Below are 19,473 nucleotides of genomic sequence, written 5' to 3'. Positions count from 1 at the left end.
AGGTGCCGAGCTCTCAGCCATGGGCACCATGGAGCAGGGCAGCTTCCAAACATCCCAGCTCAGGGTGGCAGGATGGAGTCAAGGGCTGGGGAGGGAGAGGTGGCTCATGTGCAGACAACATCTCAGCTTAAGAGGGGTGAAAGGCAGCACTGCCTAGTGGTTTGGGCACTGCTGAAGCCCAGGGCTGCTGGTCAGATTTCAGCTACCCCTCTGGTGCCTTAGACCTTTGAGGTTCCCACGTTCAGATGGGGATCTGCCAAGAAAAATGTGTGATGCTTGGGGCTGGGATAAGATGGGGTTCCTGGGTGTGTGAGGGACCTACACATCTGGTTGTTCCTCAGAGGAGGTAAAGGCTGGGTGGGCAAGGAAGGATTTCATGGGAAAATGGGGATCCAGCTTCTTTGCTGTGCCTGTGGGTGCTTTTCTGTGTACTGGATGATGGTCCTGGCATGAAAGATGCACAAAGAAGGTGGTGTGGGGACAGTAGGGAGCCCTGAGATGCAGGAACAGGGATGTGCTGGCATGGGGGACAGCAGCTGTGTGAGCAAGTGAGCTGCAGAGGGGTGGGTGACAGGGGGCCACAAGGTGACAGGGGGGCACAGGGTGACGCGGGGGGCAGAGAGTGGCAGAAGAGGTTCCAAAGACTGGCAGGCTGTTGGGAGTGGGTGATGTGAGCAAGGTGCTTGATGTGGAGAGGACTGCTCTGCTGATGGTCTTACACCATCCAAAGATGACAGCACTGTTCATACCCAGAAAGAAAGGCCCAGCACCATCTCCCTGTGTGCCCTAAGCAAAGTCCTTGAGTGAGAAATAAACCCTTCCGATGAGGTGGAAGCTTTGTCCAGAGAGCAATCACATGAGAAGAGCCGGCTCTTCTGTGCCTGGGTCCATCAAAGTACTTGTGGATCCTAGGTCTGACATGTGGGTTTGCCTTCTTAGGCATCCAAAGTAGGATTCTCCACTTTATATCCAGAGAAAAGCCAATGTCTAAAGCTCCCTTGCTGTACTGTGTAGGTCCCTTATTTGTGCCTTTGCTTGCTGTCCTCTTTGTCCTGCCCTCCTGTCTCCATCCTGGCTCTTCTCATTGCCACCAGGTCAAGTCAGTGAAGGCCTTTGGTGCTAACAGGAGACCCCACCACCTCCTGAACAGGAGAGTGGATGGGAGAAGAGAGGATGCCCAGCTTTTCCAAGCTGAGGCAAGCCGATTATACCTGACACAGTGGGAGGGAGCCCAAGATATGCTGGCCCAAGCATGGGGACATCCTGAGTCAGAGCAGATGCTGCTCAGCAGGGTGGCAGGGGACAGGAGGTGTCACTGCCCTGCGGTGGGTACCAGTTTGCCTATCGGAGGCAAGAGCCCGCAGTGAGCATAGGGAGAAGGTGGCCTTTTGGGACAGCAATGGGTCCTACAAGGAGCAGGCATCTGCCCCGGGTGGTTGCTCTCCAGTGCTCTGGCTGAGGGGTGGCCACTCAGCATTGGTCTAGCTTTGTCCCTTCACAGCTGACTTTAGGGTTTTTGTCCCTTGAGCTGTGAGGTTCATGGCAGCATCATCTCACCCATTTTGCTGTCCCATGTGTCATCATTTGGAGATTAGGACTAGTGGGCAAGAGCTCATGGGAGCTCTGCAGGACTGGGGCCTTTGTAAGGAACATGCATTACGTCTGCATGGGAAAGGCCATTGGTGCAGAGGCAGGGAAGGTCCCTTCTGTGGAAAGGCAAAAGAAGAAGCCAGACACCGGGGGACTGATGGAAAGGAAAAGTTCCTACAACCCAGTGGCCCCCGACACGTGACAGGAGAGCTCAGACCCAGGTGTGGAGCTGTGGCAAAGTGGTTTCTGTGATATCTTGTCATTGTGGCTGGGAGGATGTTCTTGTCTTCACAGTGTGAGAAGTACGTGGACTCTGGGTCAGTCCAGCTGCACATCCGATTCCCTGCTGTGACCCTCAAGCCACCATGGGTTGAAGCCATTGTGTCTTTGCTCTGTACAAGGTGACAGGGACAGTCTGCTTCAGCGCAACCATGGCTGGATTGAGGCTTGGCCTTCCATATACCCTGTCTGGTATCTACCCATGGCAGGTGGGCTGCAGAACTCCCTGAGTGTCTCTGATGAGAGGGCTGGATGACCCTTCTTCTGGAAGCTCGGTGCTTTCAGAGCCTTTCTTATTTTGCCTGCCAGTGACTTCCCTTTCCAAGGGAGCTCCAGGACCAGGGAGCTGAGGCTGTGGAGCATGCAGAGCCAGCAGCACCGTCTTTGACAGTGGGGTAGGACAGGGACTGGCTTTTTACACTTTGTGGGGTCATCTCGGGGAGCTGGCTGGGACCCCAAGCAATGTGTCCCCAGCCAGGTAGTGGTTAAGCTTTTATCCATGGGGGAGAGGGAGAGTGGAGAGGTGGGAGACTGGGAAGGTGAAGCATGAGGTGGTCAGTGAGATCCAGGGGCTTTCGAGCGAGGTGGACTTAGGGGTCAGCATGCAGAGGGCTGTGAACACAGCCTGTGTCTGTCTCACTGGGAAGGCTGCAGGACAGGGAGCGCTGCATGGCCCGGCAGCCCAGCGGCATGTCCTCAGTGGGGACCGGGAGCTGAGGGCCCTGGCTGGTGCTGGACCTGCCATCGGAGCACAGCAGGACGCTGGAGTCAGCCTCGCACTTGGTGGTACGGCTGTAGTAGGGCTCCATCACGCTCCGGAGCTCGAGGGGCATGGTGAGGGGCAGGACCTCAGCTTTGATGACAGCACCCAGGTGTGCTTCCGAGGAGGATGCCCGCAGGCTCTCGGAGCGGCTCATCTTTATCAGCAGGTCGATGGTTTTGTTCTCAGCCTCGAGGAGGCACTTTGGCAGCTCTCCCCCGTCTTCAGCCTCCCCGGGGGCTGTACATTTGAGGGCCCCTTGGTCTTTAATGTGGAGCTTCTCACTTCCCAAGCTCATGTTGCAGGGCTCCTTCTTGGCCTGCTGGACCTTCTCCAGGCCTTCTGAAGATCTCTTCACCGAGAGGTCCAGAGGTCCCTCATGGGGTTTGGTGGCTTTCTCCATTGCCTGGTGGATGTGGTAGAGCTCCCTTCGGATTTTGACCAGCTGGTCCCTCAGCTCCTTTTGCCCAGGGGTGTCCTCTTTCGCCAGATCAGAGAGTTTCTTCTCCACCTCTTGATACTCCTCTAAGGTTTTGGACAGCTCCCCTATAAGCACATTTGTGGCCTCAGAGTCTGTCATGGTGGCAGAAGTCTCTTGTGGTCTGCTCTGCTTGCAGGAGCCATGGTCCAGGCCATCACTCACAGGGGGAAGAACTTCAGTGTTGTTGGCCCTCTCTAGTTCCTCAGGTTGTCCTGCAAAGACCTCCATGTGCCAGTGGCTCAGGGCTTTGGGGATGTGGCCAGGGTTGTCCCTTGAAACACTGCAGAGAGGAAATGGATACAGTCAGTAGGGAAAGAGATAGGAAAATCCTTGGGCCTATGTGCAGGGCCAGCATCACCGGGTTCAGCCAGGGCTGCAACACTACCTGCTGAGGCCCTTCCAGGAAGGGCTTTGGTCTGAACATGCAGAGCCCTGACTGGACCTGCTCCTGGCATTGTTCTCCCAGGAACTTCCCATAGACCCTGACACAGGCTATTTCATGACACCCACCAACAAAGGGAGAGGCCAGCCTGGGGAGATGGTGTTGATGTGACCCCAGCTCAGCTGGCCAGTCCTGGGTTCTCCCATCTTCTTGGGCCACTGGAGAACAGTGATGGAAATGACCACCCTAGAATCCTGAAAGCCCAGTTGGAGAGAATGTCTCCAGCCAGCCTGAGATCAGGGAAGAGGCAGGTGGAGATAAAAAAACATTGAGAGCTTCTCCTAAGAAAGCTCTTCCAGGTGCCAGGGGCCAACCCAAAAGGTTTTACAGTGACATCTTCTTGGAGCACAGCTGGACGTGCACAGCCAAGAGAGGAACTGAAACTGTTCAAAAGAGCAGTGCACATTTCTAGCCCCAGGTAAAAGAAGATGTTTGGAAACGTGACCCTCCCTCTGGGCTTTGGAACCAGAGGGCAAATCAAAGGAATGCAAAAGCCTGTGTTTAAAAATAGGCAATGACTGTTCCAGCAACCCTGGGATAGCTGGAAACCCAAGAGGAGGTTCCCTGGTGCCTGGAGAGCACAGGTCCACACCACACTGACACCACACCATTGCTGGCTCCATATGAAACAGGGGACAGTGAAGGACAGCAAGTGGTGGCATCACCCAGATCCTTTGATCCAGAAGGGCAGAAAGCCCTGCTCAGGTGTGGTATGGACCCACGAGCTTGGAGTGTGCCCTGCCCTTGGAGACTCCTCTCATGGAGCCAAGTGGGGGAATCAGTAATATGATAGGGTATGAAGATGTGAGGAGGAGTCAGAGAGATCACAGGCAATTTACCTGCTCTGGTAGCTGAGTTTTCCAGGCATCAGCCTTTCAGGTCCTATCAAATCCAGCCCACTGGCAGAGAACTTCCTCTTCAGGGAGTTGCCCGGAGGGCTGGTGTTCTCCAGACAGGTCACCACTGGTAGCTCTGTCTTCCGGACGCTGCTGGGGGCAAAAGGACCATCCTTTATTCCCACCATGTTTTGGTAGATGTCAGCAGATGGCTTTTTGCGTAGGCTGCTGAGGCCCAGTGCAGGGTTGCTCTCCTTCTCCTGGCACAACCATTTCTCCTCTTCCTCCTGCCCCAGCATGGCAGGGTGGCTGAGCTCGGAGGCTGGCTCATCTCTGACACCTTTGGACCAAGGAAAACCCGTCTTCAGAACTGGGACCTTCAGCAGCCCTGGTTTGGTTGGCTCACTGGGAGGTTTGGCTTGGGTTGGTGTGGGCATGACAGAGCCCATCAGCTGCTGGGCTTCTGGCTTGCTGGAGGGCATCTTACTTTCAGTGGAGCCAAAGGTGTGCTCGAAGAGCAAGGGGTAGTAGAAGCGGGGCAGGAAGGCTGAGCGCTCAGGGCTCTGCAGAGGCTGGAACTGGGAAGCATGTGGGTGCATCAGCTGGGCTGTGGAGGCCAGAAAGGGCAGCTGAGCCAAGTGTTGGTGTGTTGTAGTACTGTTGGCCATGGTGGGGCTCAGGTAGGAGAAGAGGCTGGGGTTTAATGGGTAGTTAATACCCAGCAGTGAGAGGTTGAGGCCCTGAGGTTCGTGATAGTCGCTGTAGGCCGGAGGGGGGTAGCATGGGATGATGTTGCTGTCAGTACAAGGTGAGGAGACCTCAGGTGTGTTCCTCCTTTGCCCATTTGCCACCAGTTTCCATTGCTCCATGAGGATGCCACTGCTGGTCAGGCATTTCTTTGGCACTTTGCAATGCTTTGGCTTTGTATCTAGGTCTGGGGAGGCCATTTCCCTGCTTTTCATGACGTGGTTCTTGAGGGAGAAGACATCTGTGATGATGAAGTCGGGCTCCACCTCCTTGCAAGGCTTGTCCCTCTTGTTCTTGAAACCCAAGACCAAAGTACTCACTTCTGGTTCAGTTGGGTCACCTTGGCAACCTGACTCCACCGTTTTCTCCTTCTTCTCCCCTGCATCCATCTCCCTCAAGAGGCCAGCAACATCATCCTCCTCCTCCTGGAACTGGCCACCTTCTTCACCAGCCCCCTCACCAGCAGGCAGGATGTCCACCCCTGAAATTGGCTGGTCCTCGTGGCTGTCCCTGATGTTCTGCTTGGTCCTCACTGGCCCTCCCGACGTGGCCGAGGAGTCGCAGGTCTCCTGCTCGTCCCCACGCAGGCGGGAGGTCTCCGCTGCGTGCAGCAACCGCAGCTCCGGGTGCAGCAGGTTGCCCTTCTTGTAGGGCCAGTCGGACTCGATGAGGAGGGAGAGGGAGTTCTTGCACAGGCTGTACTTCATGTGGTTGTAGAGGTGGGACTTCTCCATGCAGGTGAAGGGGCACTGGAAACATTTGTAGTTGTATGGCTTGCCCCATGGCCTCGGGATATAGTGAGGCTTTTTCGGCTTCCTCTCCTTGTGCTTGTAGACCGAGGTCAACTTGCAGCCCACATCGTCCTTAGACATGGCGGTGGGTGCCTGGAGATGGCTCCTGGTGGGAACAGAGGGGCACAGTGCGTTGATCTTCCCACACCTCTCTGGGAACCACTGTGTACTCTGGAAGAAGGACAGCATGGAGCTGTGAGCTGCGCCTGGAGCTCCATGGGCACCTCCTGGCCCCAGAAGTGGAGCTGCTGGCACCTCATTCTGGAGCTCCTGTGGTTGGGATTTAAACCCAGGCTAGTGGTGGAACTTTTGCCCAAACCCCATTGCTGGGCCCATTATTAACCCTCTTCTGTCAAATCACCCCAAGGGAAAGGAAAACAAACACTATTAAAGTCATTGGAGCTAAACCTCCTCGAGGTGACACAGAAGCACTCAGGGACTTGCTCCAGCCCAGAGACCATTTCCCTGCTGAGGACAGGGAACAACAGAAGAAACCCATCAGCAGCCCTGGACACTGAGCTGGACACTGACCTATGCAGCTTTGGCATCCCCTGGGGTGCCTTAGTGCCGGAGCCAACAGAGATGTTCCAAAGCTCAGAATGTTCCAAAAGTAGCACAGAGCTGGGCTCAGTGAGGATACCTGAAACCCTCAATGTGCAGTCATAGTGCAAAAAGGACAGTCAGATGGACACACTGGATGGGGAGAAGCTGCTAACTGACTGACTGACTTTAACCTGGCATTGATGCTAGAAGGGCAGTCCTGCCTCCCTGGCAGCACAGGGCTGGCCCTGTCCTGTGGCAGGACAGGCATAATCCAGCCTGGGAATACATCCTGGGATAAAACACCCCTCCCAGTTCCGGGTTCCCAATTCCAATTTCAGTCTTCCCCAGGGATGAAATGTCTGGAGCACATCCAGACATCTGACAATGTTGGTCCTTGTGGGTTGTGCTGGTCTTGCAGCCTGTCCCTGCTGGAGCAGGCAGGGAAACACAGCACCCCTGCTCCTTGCTTCCCAGAGGACCCAGATCTCCATAGGATCCACACTTATGGAACTGGGCTTCTTCACAGATGGCCAAGCAGCATCTCCTGGAGTCACAGAGCACCAACATGGATGCATATGCCTGCGTCACCCCTCCAGACACTGCTCTGCCCTGGAGGAACGTGCCAGCTTCTTCCCTATTAGAACAAAACCTGCATTCCTCCTGGGGAAGGCAGTGGATTTGAGGGCTCATTCTGTGTGGTGGGGCTCATTTCTCACAGACAAAATAATTCCCCCATGTGGCAGTTCCCAGGGCAGAGCTCTGCCACAGGAGACCAGATAGCCAGGCTGGTGCGGGGACGCACAGCCCAGGAAAGGGGAAGGAGTAGCAGCATCTCCATCTCCAGCTGGAGCCATTCAGCTTCCCAGCTTCTGGGGAGGAGACACACTGTGAGGGGTGGGAAAGGCACACAATGGGGCATGCTGCAGCTTTGGGCACCAGGACCAGGAGCTGCCCAGAGATCAGTCCAGGCAGTGGCTCAAGGACCTGACAATGGTCATTGCTCCCCCCCAGAATGGAGTGTGCTCAGCCCAGCCATAGCCTGCATCCTGCTGCATGTAATCTGGGAGGCACATGCAGCTCCCAGCAGGGACAGGCACAGCAGGGCTGAAAAGCTGGGATCAGAGAGGGATGGGCAGGGAAGGGACTATTGCCATGCAGCCCCGTGATGCTCTCCACCTCCCAAGGCTGGGTGCACACCTGCTGCAGGCAGCTGCTTGCCATGATCCCATGTCCTTGGGGCTGGCTGATCACCCCAGAGCCCCAGATTTCCTCCCCTGAGTATCCCACTCTCGGTACACATGTTTGCTCTGGCCACAGCCTGGAATGCCATGTACCCCAAAGGAGCAGTAGCCCTGGAGACAGTCCCACCAGCCCCATGCCCAGGAGATGGCTGTGCTGGGCTGAAGGATGGTCCATGTTCTGCTACCCACCCTCCTCACCACCAGCACCAAGAGCATCACCTTCCTCTGGGAGGGTGGTGAGGGAATTACCTACATAGGACCTTTTCCACTTTCTTTCTGAGGTCTTGTTTGTCATCAAACAGCAGAGACTTTCTCCTGCCTGTGACAGGGAAAAGGAACAAGCTGTGCTGTGGCTTCCCCGGTGCAGTGCAGGAGGCTGCAGGGGAGGCTGAGCTGCAGGCAGTGTTTGGAGACAGCCCACTGCGTGCCCACATGTCACTTGAACTGGAATCTGACCCTGCTGCTAAGATCTGCTCTTGCAGAAAATAGGCAAAAATGTCCCCTTGTAATGAACCCGTGTCCCCCGGGATGCTGCAGGAGCTCCAGGGGTGCAGATCTGACCTGCACCAGCCAGGGCTAATCTCTCCCTTGGCTCAGGGCCTCCTGCCTGCAGGTTCTCCCAGTGAGTGACAGCCTGCCTGGAGGGACACGCTTGTCCTTGACTTCTGTGTGCGTCAGGCCTCTGAGCTGGGAGTGCTCTGCACACACTCTGCGGCTCTCAGGACAGCAGAAAGGATGCAGTGGGGTGGAAGCAAGCATCATTCCCTGGCTCCAGCCACCGAGCCTGTGGTGCCCCGAGCATGCTGCCCCGTACCCTCATCCCTTGCCCCTTCCCCCCCCCCCCCACCCTAAAGGACAAGAAACAAGGGCTGAGCCAGGAGTTGGGTGCCTCGGCTCTGCTGTGATGCATGGCGCCTGTTTGCAGGTCAGTTGAACAAACATCATTTGCTGTTTATACGCCAGAGGCAGATTAAATCTTTGCTGGGAGACTGGAACTGGTTGTTCCATTCCTGCACACCTGATCCTCCTCCTCCAGTGCTTCTGTGAAAGGTGTTTGTTCCCCTCCTGTGCCCGGTGGTGCCATTGAGACGTCCGACATGGGGACAGGCAGTTTGCTTCATGGAATCATAGAATCAACCAGGGTGGAAAAGACCTTTAAGATCATCATGTCCAACAGTTCCCCAGAGCTGCCAAGGCCACCACTAAACCGTATCACTGAGGGCCTCATCTACAGGGTTTGTGAATGCTTCCAGGGACAGAGACTCCACCACTGCCCTGGACAGCCTGTTCCAATGCCTGAGCACCCTTTGGGGAAGACACTGTTCCTAATATCCAGTGAAAACCTCCCGTGGCGCAGCTTGAGGCTGTTTCCTCTTGTCCCGTCACTTGTTCTTTGGGAGAAGAGAGTGACCCCACCTCCCTAACTCTGTGGAAAGGAACAGAAAGGGAAGAGAATAGGAAAAAGCAAAGAAAAGGAAAGGGAACAAGTGGGAAGCGTGAGCCAGGCAAGATGTGCCGGAGCGGAGGCATCCCCGGAGCTGGGAGCCAGGCGCAGCAGCTCCTGGTTGCTGAGCAGTTCCCGCACCAGCAGATCTTTGTGGTCTGCTGAGTCTCTCTCTGCCATAACACATTATTTCCAGTGGGCTGTCAGCCGCGGCGGCGGGGCCGTGCCTGCGGGCAGTGTACACTGGGGACACAGCACCTGTGCCTGGGAATTGCAGCATCCCTGCTCTCCAACCCGGGAATGCCGCGGGGAGCAGGCATGGTCATATGGAGGGAGCAGACAAGGGGAGAAGAAAGAGAGGGAGAGACAAAGGGAAGGAAGAAGGGAGAGGTGCCCAGGAAAGAGAACTTACTCCCCAGTGCTCCACTACTTAAATCCCAGCCCCAGCCTGAGCTGCAGTTACAGGGATGTAGGGAAATGCACACAACCATTGAGGCAACTGAGCTTCAATGCATCAAATGTCCATTCATGTCTCTAATAACAGTCAAAAACAGATTCCCAGGATGTGCAGCAAGCATCTATGGTGCTGCTTCAGTTTTAGAATCATAAAATCCCAGACTGGTTTGGGCTGGAAGGGACCTTAAAGCTCACCCAGTTCCAGCCCCTGCCACGGGCAGGGAGACCTTCCACTAGAGCAGGTTGTGCCAAGCCCCATCCAACCTGGCCTTGAACACTGCCAGGGATGGGGCAGCCACAGCTTCTCTGGGCACCCTGTGCCAGCGCCTCAGCACCCTCACAGGGAAGAACTTCTGCCTAAGAGCGCATCTCAGTCTCCCCTCCGTCAGGTTAAAGCCATTCCCTCTTGTCCTGTCCCTGTAGGCCCTTGCTCAAAGCCCCTCTCCAGCTTTCTTGTAGCCCCTTTAGGCACTGGCAACTGCTCTAAGGTGTTCTCAGAGCCTTCTCCAGGCTGAAAAATCTAGCTCATGTCTCTAATAGTCAAAAGCAGATCCCCACGATGCACAGCAAGCATCTATGGTGCTGCTCCAGTTTTCCTAACCTCATATCCATCACAGCACATCCCTACAGCAGGATGGGTGTTGCTATATGCAGCATGTTTCAGTTGAAGCTGTGGAGATGTTCAGCCCCCAAAGCATCCTCTCAGCATACCACAGAGCTTCATCCTCCAGCTTCCTGGGCTTGTTGGTCCCCAGTCTTTGGCTGGAGGAAGCAGCAGCCACAGTCCATGTCCACCCTTCAGGCACACAGTTCACCATCACACCCCTGCTTCACCCTCTCCTTTCCAGGCTGGAGCTGGACATAGGGCCAAACCCTTCCAGACCTCTTCCCCTTCCCTGAGTCTCTTCCTGGTCTGCAGCAGCCATTTGGAGGAAGGGGCTTGGTCTGGTGGGTTCCTTTGTCAACACCCAACCCACCCTGCAGCCCTCTGCCCCCATAGATAGGCATGCCAGTGCCCACCTTTCAGGGGAGGAGACAAAACCACTCTTGAAGTGCAGCAGTCTGGTTCAAAGACAGGTCTCCTGCAGCATGTGTGTCCATCAGAGCAGCTCTGCTACTGTGAACTTGCCCTGGTCTGCTTTTGCAGACCCCCAAGAGCTTTTCTGGCTGCAGCAAAGACCTCATCTCTCAAACCAATTTCTTTCCTTTGCTGCTGTCCTCTGAGTCCTCCAGTACTGCCTTTAGGCTGCCAGGAAGCTGCAACACTCCCATGGAAATTGGCTGCCCTCAACCTTTCCCAGATGGCTGTAGGACATGGCATGGAGGAAGGGGCTCAAGAAAGGCGCTGAAGTTCTTCACTCAGTGATGCTGGGATGAACCTCCTGCCTCATACCTTGTCTTGCCACAGAGGGCTCCTGTGAGCTGGTCCTACCCCACGTGGGTGGGAATTCATTTGCAGTCCCCAGCACACCCAGAACCAACTGCAGGGGCAACTCTTCTGTACCTATGTCCATCCAGCTACTTCCTTCTGAGCTGTCAAGGTTGCTTTGGAGCTCAGTATCACACCAGGCAACGTGGTCCTGGCATTGCCATGGCAGGGAGCATGCTGCCCCCATCACCCAACTAGCCAGGATGGTCCAGTGGGGAGCAGGAGGAGGATACCTTTTCCATGGGATCTCACACAAAGTCATCCCTTTCCTGCCATTACCCGGACTTTTCCATTCTGGTGCTTCCCCTGGTATTTATCCCTCCTGGAATAGTCAGAGAGGCATTGCAGGGAGTTGCTGATCAATGCAAACCACTTTTCCACTTTACATGCTTTGCCGCAGGGGCCGCTTGGCTATTAGCAGCTATCGGGTCCCTTTTTGATTTCTTAGCCTGGGGTGCTGTGATTTGAGCTTTTAAGCGTTTTATTGGCATCTGGGATGAGGGCAATTGGCCACAGCAAAGCAGCAGGCACTGAACAAGGGGAGGGAGGCCTGGCTCCCAGGTGTGGGAGCTATCCTGAGCCTCACCCCACACAACAGCTCTGTACTGAACTGCTCTTGTAAAGGGACTGTGTGAGGCCACCCAGATCCCTCTGCCTCAGTGGCTTTGAAGCTGTTTCCACCTCGAGATATGCCTTCCTCTGGTTTAGTCAACAGTTGCACCAAAACCTCTTCTCTTCGGAGCCACATAATGTCTCCAGAAAGGCCTGGGGCTTCCCATCTACCCCATACTGCCAATCCTTCCACCTCTGCCCACCCAGCACTCATAGCTCAGAATGGCTCAGCTGCTTGGCAGGTTCTTCATCACCAGTTGAATGTCTCCGTGTGTGGGGTCACCAAACCACGTGCTTCACATCCCTGCCCAAGGCAAAGTTAGAGTCATGTCTACAAATCTGACAGCATTTGGATTCCCATCCTTAAGTTTTTCAGCATTTGGAATGATCTGGAGTTTCAGGTTGGGAAAGTTTACATTTCCTTCATGGAGAGCTTTTGGTTGAGGGCCACCTGCAGACCCAAAGCCACTCTGTAGCTCTTTCTAAACACCAGCCCAGATGTGAGGTGGCTCCACCTTCATGAATACTGCTGCCTTTTGAGGTGCAGGCTTCCTGGGATCCCTGCCCAGCTTTGGAGTGCCCTTCAGACCAGCTGAACTCACTCCTGCTGTGTGCCGGACCCAGTTCACACATACAAGTCTTCCCTAATTTTGGGTCAAAACCTTCCTTTTGTACACTTGTTCAAGAGTTGTTTCTATGTCTCTGGCCTCTCCTGAGTTCCTCTGCCTCCAGCCTCCACCCCCGGAAAGCAGCTCTCTATCCCTGAATCGCAGTTAGCCTGAAGACTCCCTGGGGCAACCCTATGAGAAGCACGCATGGAAGCAAGCGTTCAACCAAGTGACAATGGGTTGGAGTCATTGTCTTCTGCCTGTGACACACACAGCACAACTCACAGGCTCCTTGAGAGATGAGATCGGGCCGTCACAGCCTCCAGGCTACTCTCCAGAGACACCAGGGTCTTCCACTGCAGAAGACTTTCCTCCCACAGCCTTTCCTGCTGCAAGCCCTTCAGGGCAGAGGCAGGTCCTGGTGAGATGTAAGACTGTCTCTCCACATTATATCAACCACCCACACAAGCTTGTGCCTAGGCTCCACTACAGGAGTTTCCTATGTCTTCTTCCACCTCCTTTTCTACCTGCTAATGGAGCCCCAGGAGACCAGAGGCTCGCAGCCTTAGAGTCAGTGGCTCAAAGGCAATCAGACCTCTAAATCTATGAGGACAACATCAGTCTCCAAATGAAATGTTCTTCTGGATAGAGGGGAAAGTGGCTGTGTGCAAGCCGGGAGGGTCAGCAGCATGGCTGCATGGCACCCAAAGGGACACAGAGAAGATGGTGTCCAAGGCTGGCATGGGGAGCAGGAGGAACAAAGGAACTTCTGGACACAGCTGGGGGTGGGGCTTAAGAAGTGCATGCAGGTGGAATGGGAAGGCATGGCCCAGCTCTCCTACATGATAAAGTCTGTGTCATGCCTGTGATGTGCAGGGTTCCTGGAGGTCCAAACTGTCGTCTTTCCTGTTCCAGGGGCTGGAAGGTGCTTGGTGTAGTCATCTTCATGCTGGACATGATACGCTGCACATGAAAAATTTCCATAACCTCTTCCAATTTCCTTGACCTCTGAAGTTTCTTCCCTTCAGAGGTTTCTCCTTCTCTTGCTGATCTGACAGCCCAGGTTGGCATCCCACTGTTTGTGGCCAGCTTGCCCTGGGAGATCCAGGGATGGGAGATCTTGGGACTTTGGGATCCCAGAGAAGCTGTGGCTGCCCCATCCCTGGCAGTGTTCAAGGCCAGGTTGGACAGGGCTTGGAGCAACCTGGTCTGGTGGAAGGTGTCCCTGCCGGTGGCAGGGGGTTGGAACTGGATGAGCTTTAAGGTCCCTTTCAACCCAAACCAGTCTGGGATTCTATGACCCCCTCTCAGCCTTCCATCTGGCAGACCTCTGGGGATGGTGGCACATCTCCTTTCCTCCTGGTCACCCAGCCCTGTCACCTCCCACACATTTAGTGACCTCTCATCCCACCAGAAGGCTCCAAGACCTTCCCAAACCACTGCAGTCAAGTTCCTCAGTACCAATACATAAAAGCATTCTCCTTTTCACTTTCCATTTATCCTTGGACACTTCACACTCCTTAAATGCCCTCCCTGTCCATGTCTTCATGTCCCCATTCAACCCTTCCTGGTTTCTTCAGGGTCTTTCCCATCCTCTCCCCTCTTGCTCCAGCTCCTGGCTGACAACATTCTGGCTCTGCTCATGTGATGTATGTGGCTCCTTTCCTGCAAGGCTGATTTTTATCCTGTCAGCCCCAGACATGTCCTGCTGCATGGGGTGACTCCATCCCAGATGCAGGACTTTGCACTTCCCATTGCTGAGCTCCTGCAGGTCACCATCAGCCCATTTCTCCCACCAGGTGTTGCACAACCCACCAAGCCTGGAAGTCCAGCCACTTTTTGACCCACCTTGTCCTTATTTACCCCATTTGGCCATGAGGATACTGCAGAAAATCTTCTCAAGAGCCCTGCTAAGGTCATGTAAACAACATCCCTTTCCTCCTCCCTTATCCAGGCAGAAAGTCAGCCATCTCCTCACAGAAGGCAGTCACGCTGCTCTGGCACGATTTGCCCCTGGTAAATTCACCCTGGCACCTTCTCATCATCCACAAGGCTGGAAAGGATTGCAAGGACTTGCTTCACAGCCTTCCAGAGACTGCAATGAGCCTGGCCCACCCTGCATGCTCCCTGATGAGTCTGAGCTGCTTGTGCCACAGGACACCTCAAGACAGGGGCCGTCCCATTCCTGCAGGGACCTCTGTGCATCCCAGTAGAGCGTGGGGTGAAGCAAGCAGTGCCCGGGGTATGGCTTGGCTGCACTGGGACTTTCTGAGATGGATCAGTGTCCCCGGGGGCTTCCCAAGCAGAGTGGCAGCCACCCAGCCCTCCCTTGGGATCACTCCTTGCAGCCCAAGAGCCTTAGTGCATCCTCAGGACACAGACCCACAAGCAGTTGCACTCATCACCACTTCCTCCCTCCTGCCCGCCCAGGAGGACAGGGGTGGGCAGGGGTGGGCAGAGAAGGGGACTGCAGGTTGTAGGAGACACACAGAGCACACCCCTCCTTCTTCTTGGCTGGGATCCTGGCTCTCCCAGGGCAATCACCAAAAGTTCCCCCTCCCCTGTTAAAGAACAAGTCTCTCTTTAGCCAAAACATGGCTGAGATAGGGCAGGATTTTAACCACCCCTGCAAAAGGAGGCTGTTGCAGTGCTGTGGCCACACCCGGGGGGATGCAGGCTCATCCCTGCTCCCGCCTGCCAGCTCCAGGCACTGGCTGCAGCCAGAGATTTTAGGATGCAGCAGTGAGGGAGATGTTTAAATCATCACAAACACCGGCCACCAAGGAACTGCAAAGGATGGGGTATATTTAAGGTGCAAGACAATAAACTGCGGGTGAGTTCGATGCAGTAATCCAGCACTGGTGCCGTTTGGTGACCACATCCAGGAAATCCAGCCCATTGTAAAATGCATTCCAAAATAACCCCAATTAGGAACCTCTTCCTTTCCATCCTTACGTGAGCACAAGCAACTCCACTTGCTAAATAAAATCTTCAAGGGGAGGTGGTTTGCTGCTGATTGGGAGAGCTAGGAAACAACAGGGGAATTGCAGAGCAGAAGAGGTGGTTGGTATTGACTCCAGTGAAGGTGCAGGAGCTGAACCAGCCAGAACCCCTCTCACAGGAATGGGACCACCCTGGCTCTGGGCCAGCAGTCAGGGAGAGAGACTCTGATTATTCCTGGAGGATAAGGGATGCCCCATCCTTGTCAGTGTTTAAGGCCAGGTTGGACGGGGCTTGGAGCAACCTGGTCTAGTGGAAGGTGTCCCTGCCCGTGGCAGTGGGCTGGAACTGGATGGGCATTAAGGTCCTTTTCAACCCAAACCAGTCTGGGATTCTACGATAACATGCTCCCAGCAGAGGAGGGAAGCAGGAGACACATAGCCCTGGGAGGAGTCTGGCCCACAGGGACCAGTGCTTCTCTTTGCATCCCCTTTGCAGGCAGATTTCTCCCCAGAAGATGTATTTAGTCTCAGGCAGGAACATTTGTGATGCTGCAGGCTCCCCTGCAGGCAGCAGAGACTTCTCTGCCTTCTGCCTGGTGCTTGATGAGGGTGTTTGGTTGTTTTTTCTTAATGCAGATCAAGGTGGCTCCCAGAGTGATGCTGCCCACTGCTCTTGATCCCTGTCTTGCCAGCTCCTTCACTGCCCCAAAAATGGGAGAGCATCTCAGCCCCTGGTCCCTCACCGTGGGCACCATTTGTTCTGCAGGATGGTGATGGGAGCCAAGGGATGCCACAGAGGCTGAGCAGAGCAGGGAGCACTTGGACACAAAATCACCCAGTGAGGTCTGTACTAGCCAAGGAATGACCAGCAGGAGTAAGAATCACCTGAGGCAAAGCCACTGGGACTTCAGACAGGGATGCTGTTAGCTGGTGGATAAAGTGGGAATGCAGCTCATTAACCTGTGCTGTGCCACAGGTCCTGCGAGTCCCGGGCTGCATGGCACTGCAGTTGGCAGCACTGGAATGTGCCAGGCCAGGGATATCGGGAGCAGCCACTGTGGAAGTGCCCGGGATGCATGTGCAGGAAGGCTGTGACTTTCTGTCTGCTCCCCTTTCAAGCTGGGGTTCCCCCACTGCCTGCAGGTCCAGCAAGGCTCTGGAACACCAGGGGGGCTCCAGGAAAGGGTGAGAAGACCCAAGGGGATGGGGGTTGACGCACCCACCACCTCCCATCCCAGATTTGACAGAGGGGAAGCAAATCCTCCCGGTGGAGGTGGAAAAGCAGGACAGGATGAGAGCTGGATGCAGGCAGCACACAAACAGACACTGCAAACCTCTCCCCATGTCTGTCCCAGGATTTGCTAACACCACGTTGCATATCTGTGACTTTCTGACCCCATTTCCTTGCCTTTTTGTTTTTAAGAAGGCCCTGACTGCTGTGAGCTGCTCCTCGTTACATGACCTCTTGCTTTAATTACCCAAATATCTGTAAACACGCATTCTCTGGTGTGAGGAGTTTTATTCCTGGTTGGCACCGTTAAGCGTTTCAATAACTAATCTGCAACAATTAATTCAGCCACTCAGTTTATTTTTCACTTCCACTAAGAGGGGTTTAGAGGGGAAAAAAATTGTGGATAATATTGTCTTACTGCTAAATTTCCCCCTTCCCCTCCATTTATTTCTTTTTCACAATGGCAAATACTTATCATGTCTCCGTTGCTTTTCTTGACTATGATCTTAAGATTCTTTCCGACACTAATCATTCTGTGATTCCTGTACCAACACAGAGATGATACATTAAAACTAACCCATGCTCTGCACCTGCCCAGGCTCCTGACACATCACTTCATTTTCCAGCAGGAAGAAAAGTCAGACCTCTCTAACCCACCACACGGTTGTGGGAAAAGCATCCAAAATCTGCCCCAAACTTCCTATTGTCAGAGACTCACGTGAGCAAATTCACAGTGCAGGCAATGGGACATGTCATTAGGAGAGCAACCCAAGCAGAAAGGCCCCATATGACCTCCCTGGTGCTGAGCGCCTTTAATAAGCTTTGCAAAGAGCCTGCTGAGTTGGAGCAAGGAGCATCCCTTGCAAATGATCGTGTCCCTGCACACGGTGATGTCTCAGCCCATTCCCACAGTCTGCACATCCCATGTCCTGGCATCAGCTCCTGCCCCCCTGGCTGCAGCACGGCATACCCAAGCACCATGGGATGAATGGTGAGAGTGCAAAATCAATGGGAGAAGGCAGTTTTGAGCAGGTGGAATATCCCCACCTCCAGGTCCTTAGTGGGTTTCTATTCCCCAGCCCAGACCTGCGGTGAGACCCCAGCTGCCGTCAGCAGCTTCCACCCGCTGCCCGCCCCATTCCAGCACCAAACTAGATTGAAATGTCAGGACTTACAGCTTGTCCCCCTTTCCCGTCCCGGCTGGATCCCTGCTTGGGGCCAGGAGGCTGCGGGGTGAGGGGTTTCCCCCGGGCTGGAACCCAAGCCCCACCGAGGCTGGGGGCCGGTCACGTCTGAAGCCGCTCCTCAGCATTTACAGGGTTGTTTGCAGGAAACATCAAACTCGGGAACAGAAGAGCCAGCCCAGGAGCCATCCCCCCTCCCTCACCGTCCTTCCCCACCCTCTTGCTTGGTCTCATTTGTACCGATTTGCCCCGCAGGCTTCTCGCTGATTTGCCATGGCCCTGGCAGGGCTTCGACCGGGGAGGGGGAGCGGGAGCCAGACGGGAGCGGATGGGGGGAGCCAACCATGGGGAGGGTGGTGGGGAGAGGGACAGGCCAAGAGAAGCCCGGCTTGCCAAAAGCAGTTCAGACCTAGAAAACGCTTTAATGTGCACAGACGGAGCAGGCTGGGAGCGAAACCAGCTGGGCTGGAGGAGAACGTGCTCGGCAAGAGGCTGGTTTGGGGCTGGGTGCGTGTGTGGCTCAGGGCTGGCTCCTTGCTCCAGCCCTCAGCCCCCCAGCAGAGAGGAGAAGGTTGGACGTGAAAACTCCGCTCCCACCATCAGCTTTTCCTCTGGACGGGTGGCGGGCAGGGCGCCAGCCTGGTTTTCTCCAGTATTAATAATTTACCTGCTCCAGCCCTTGCCCTGACAGCTCCTGCACCACATCTCCAGCACAAGATGCACCCCCTTTGCACGATGCAATGTGTCCCCTCAAGCTGGGACATCTCCACCGTCATCCCCACCCTGTGCCCATCGTGGAGCTCATGCCCTGATCCCTGTGTGGGACTGAGCACCATGGAGAGAGATAGAAGCCCCTCACCCCGGGGGTGATTCAGACCTTGGGTGCCCCCTTCCGCCGTTGCAGGTCCCTTTCTCCTGCAACAGTGATCTCCAGGACACACAGTTTTGGTGTCTGGTACCCACCTAACTGTTGGCCCTATCTGGAGAGACCAGGGGCAGCTGTAGCCTGAGAAACCCCTTGCAAGATGCTGGATCCATTCCAGACATCCGTGTTGGGCTGACCTGCATGGCATGGTCAGACCTAAAATCAGACCCTCCCCAACTGCCTGATGGCCTGGCCTGGCCTGGCTCATCTCTTTGGGGCCAAGCAAGGGGACCCTGTGTCCCCCCTCACTGTTGACATCTCCATGTCGTCTGGGTGAATCCTGCGTTTGGTATTTCACAGTGTTCTGGGCACATCAGTGGAGGGATCTGTCCCCACTGCCCCCCCCCCCCCCCCCCCCCCCCGAGTGGCTCTGCACCACAGGGGGGTGCCCTGGCTTTGCTCTTGTCCCTGAGCTGTGTTGGGGACACATCCCTCCCTTTGCGGGCACTTTGCAGGCAGCCGGCCCCAATCTGCTGTGGCACAGGGCCACGTGTGCTGGCTGCCCATGCCATCTGCCAGGGGAAGGTGGCTGCTGTCCCCCACCCACCCACCAAGCAGGGGACGGGGGGGGGGATGATGGGAAGAAGCATGGCTGCCTCTCTCCATTGAGGGTGCTGGCAGCTAGCAGGAGGAAAAGGAGGGGATGGATGCAGCTCCCACACTGATTAATCCTGGGGTCCCCTTTGGTGGGGTCCCCTTTGGTGGGGAGCCAGGATGCACCGCATTCCCCCTGGGGGGCTGCACTGTCACACTCCCTGCTGCTCTGATGTCCCCTTGAGCAGAGGTGGCCTGTAGCTGGGGAGCATCTTTGTATTGGAGGGGTGTCGCAAAGGCAGCAGCCCCAGGAGCCTGTTAGGAGATGGGGCTGGAGGTGGCTCTGACCCGTCATGCTGGTGGCAGCACCATCCCCTCTTCCCTCCCTGCTCACCTCC

At 55.3% G+C, this 19,473-nt stretch overlaps 1 protein-coding gene across 1 annotated transcript; it reads right to left on the bottom strand.

Moving 5' to 3' along the window:
- Nucleotides 1–616: 616 nt before the first annotated feature.
- On the bottom strand, nucleotides 617–18,169 carry PRR35 (proline rich 35). Its single transcript, XM_057408005.1, has 3 exons — nucleotides 17,608–18,169; nucleotides 4,392–6,097; nucleotides 617–3,390 (listed from the first exon to the last, which is right to left on the bottom strand). The coding sequence occupies exons 2-3, from the start codon at nucleotides 6,005–6,007 to the stop codon at nucleotides 2,460–2,462; spliced, it is 2,547 nt and encodes an 848-aa protein (XP_057263988.1). The 5' UTR covers nucleotides 6,008–6,097; nucleotides 17,608–18,169; the 3' UTR covers nucleotides 617–2,459.
- Nucleotides 18,170–19,473: the final 1,304 nt, after the last annotated feature.

Source organism: Pezoporus wallicus, unplaced genomic scaffold (genome assembly GCF_028554395.1).
Source record: "Pezoporus wallicus isolate ANWC-B61680 ecotype Strahan unplaced genomic scaffold, APGP_CSIRO_Pwel_v1 contig_4012, whole genome shotgun sequence".
NCBI classification, from domain to species: domain Eukaryota; kingdom Metazoa; phylum Chordata; class Aves; order Psittaciformes; family Psittacidae; genus Pezoporus; species Pezoporus wallicus.
Note: the sequence above shows the minus strand (reverse complement) of the source record. Positions and strands in the feature narration are given on the sequence as shown.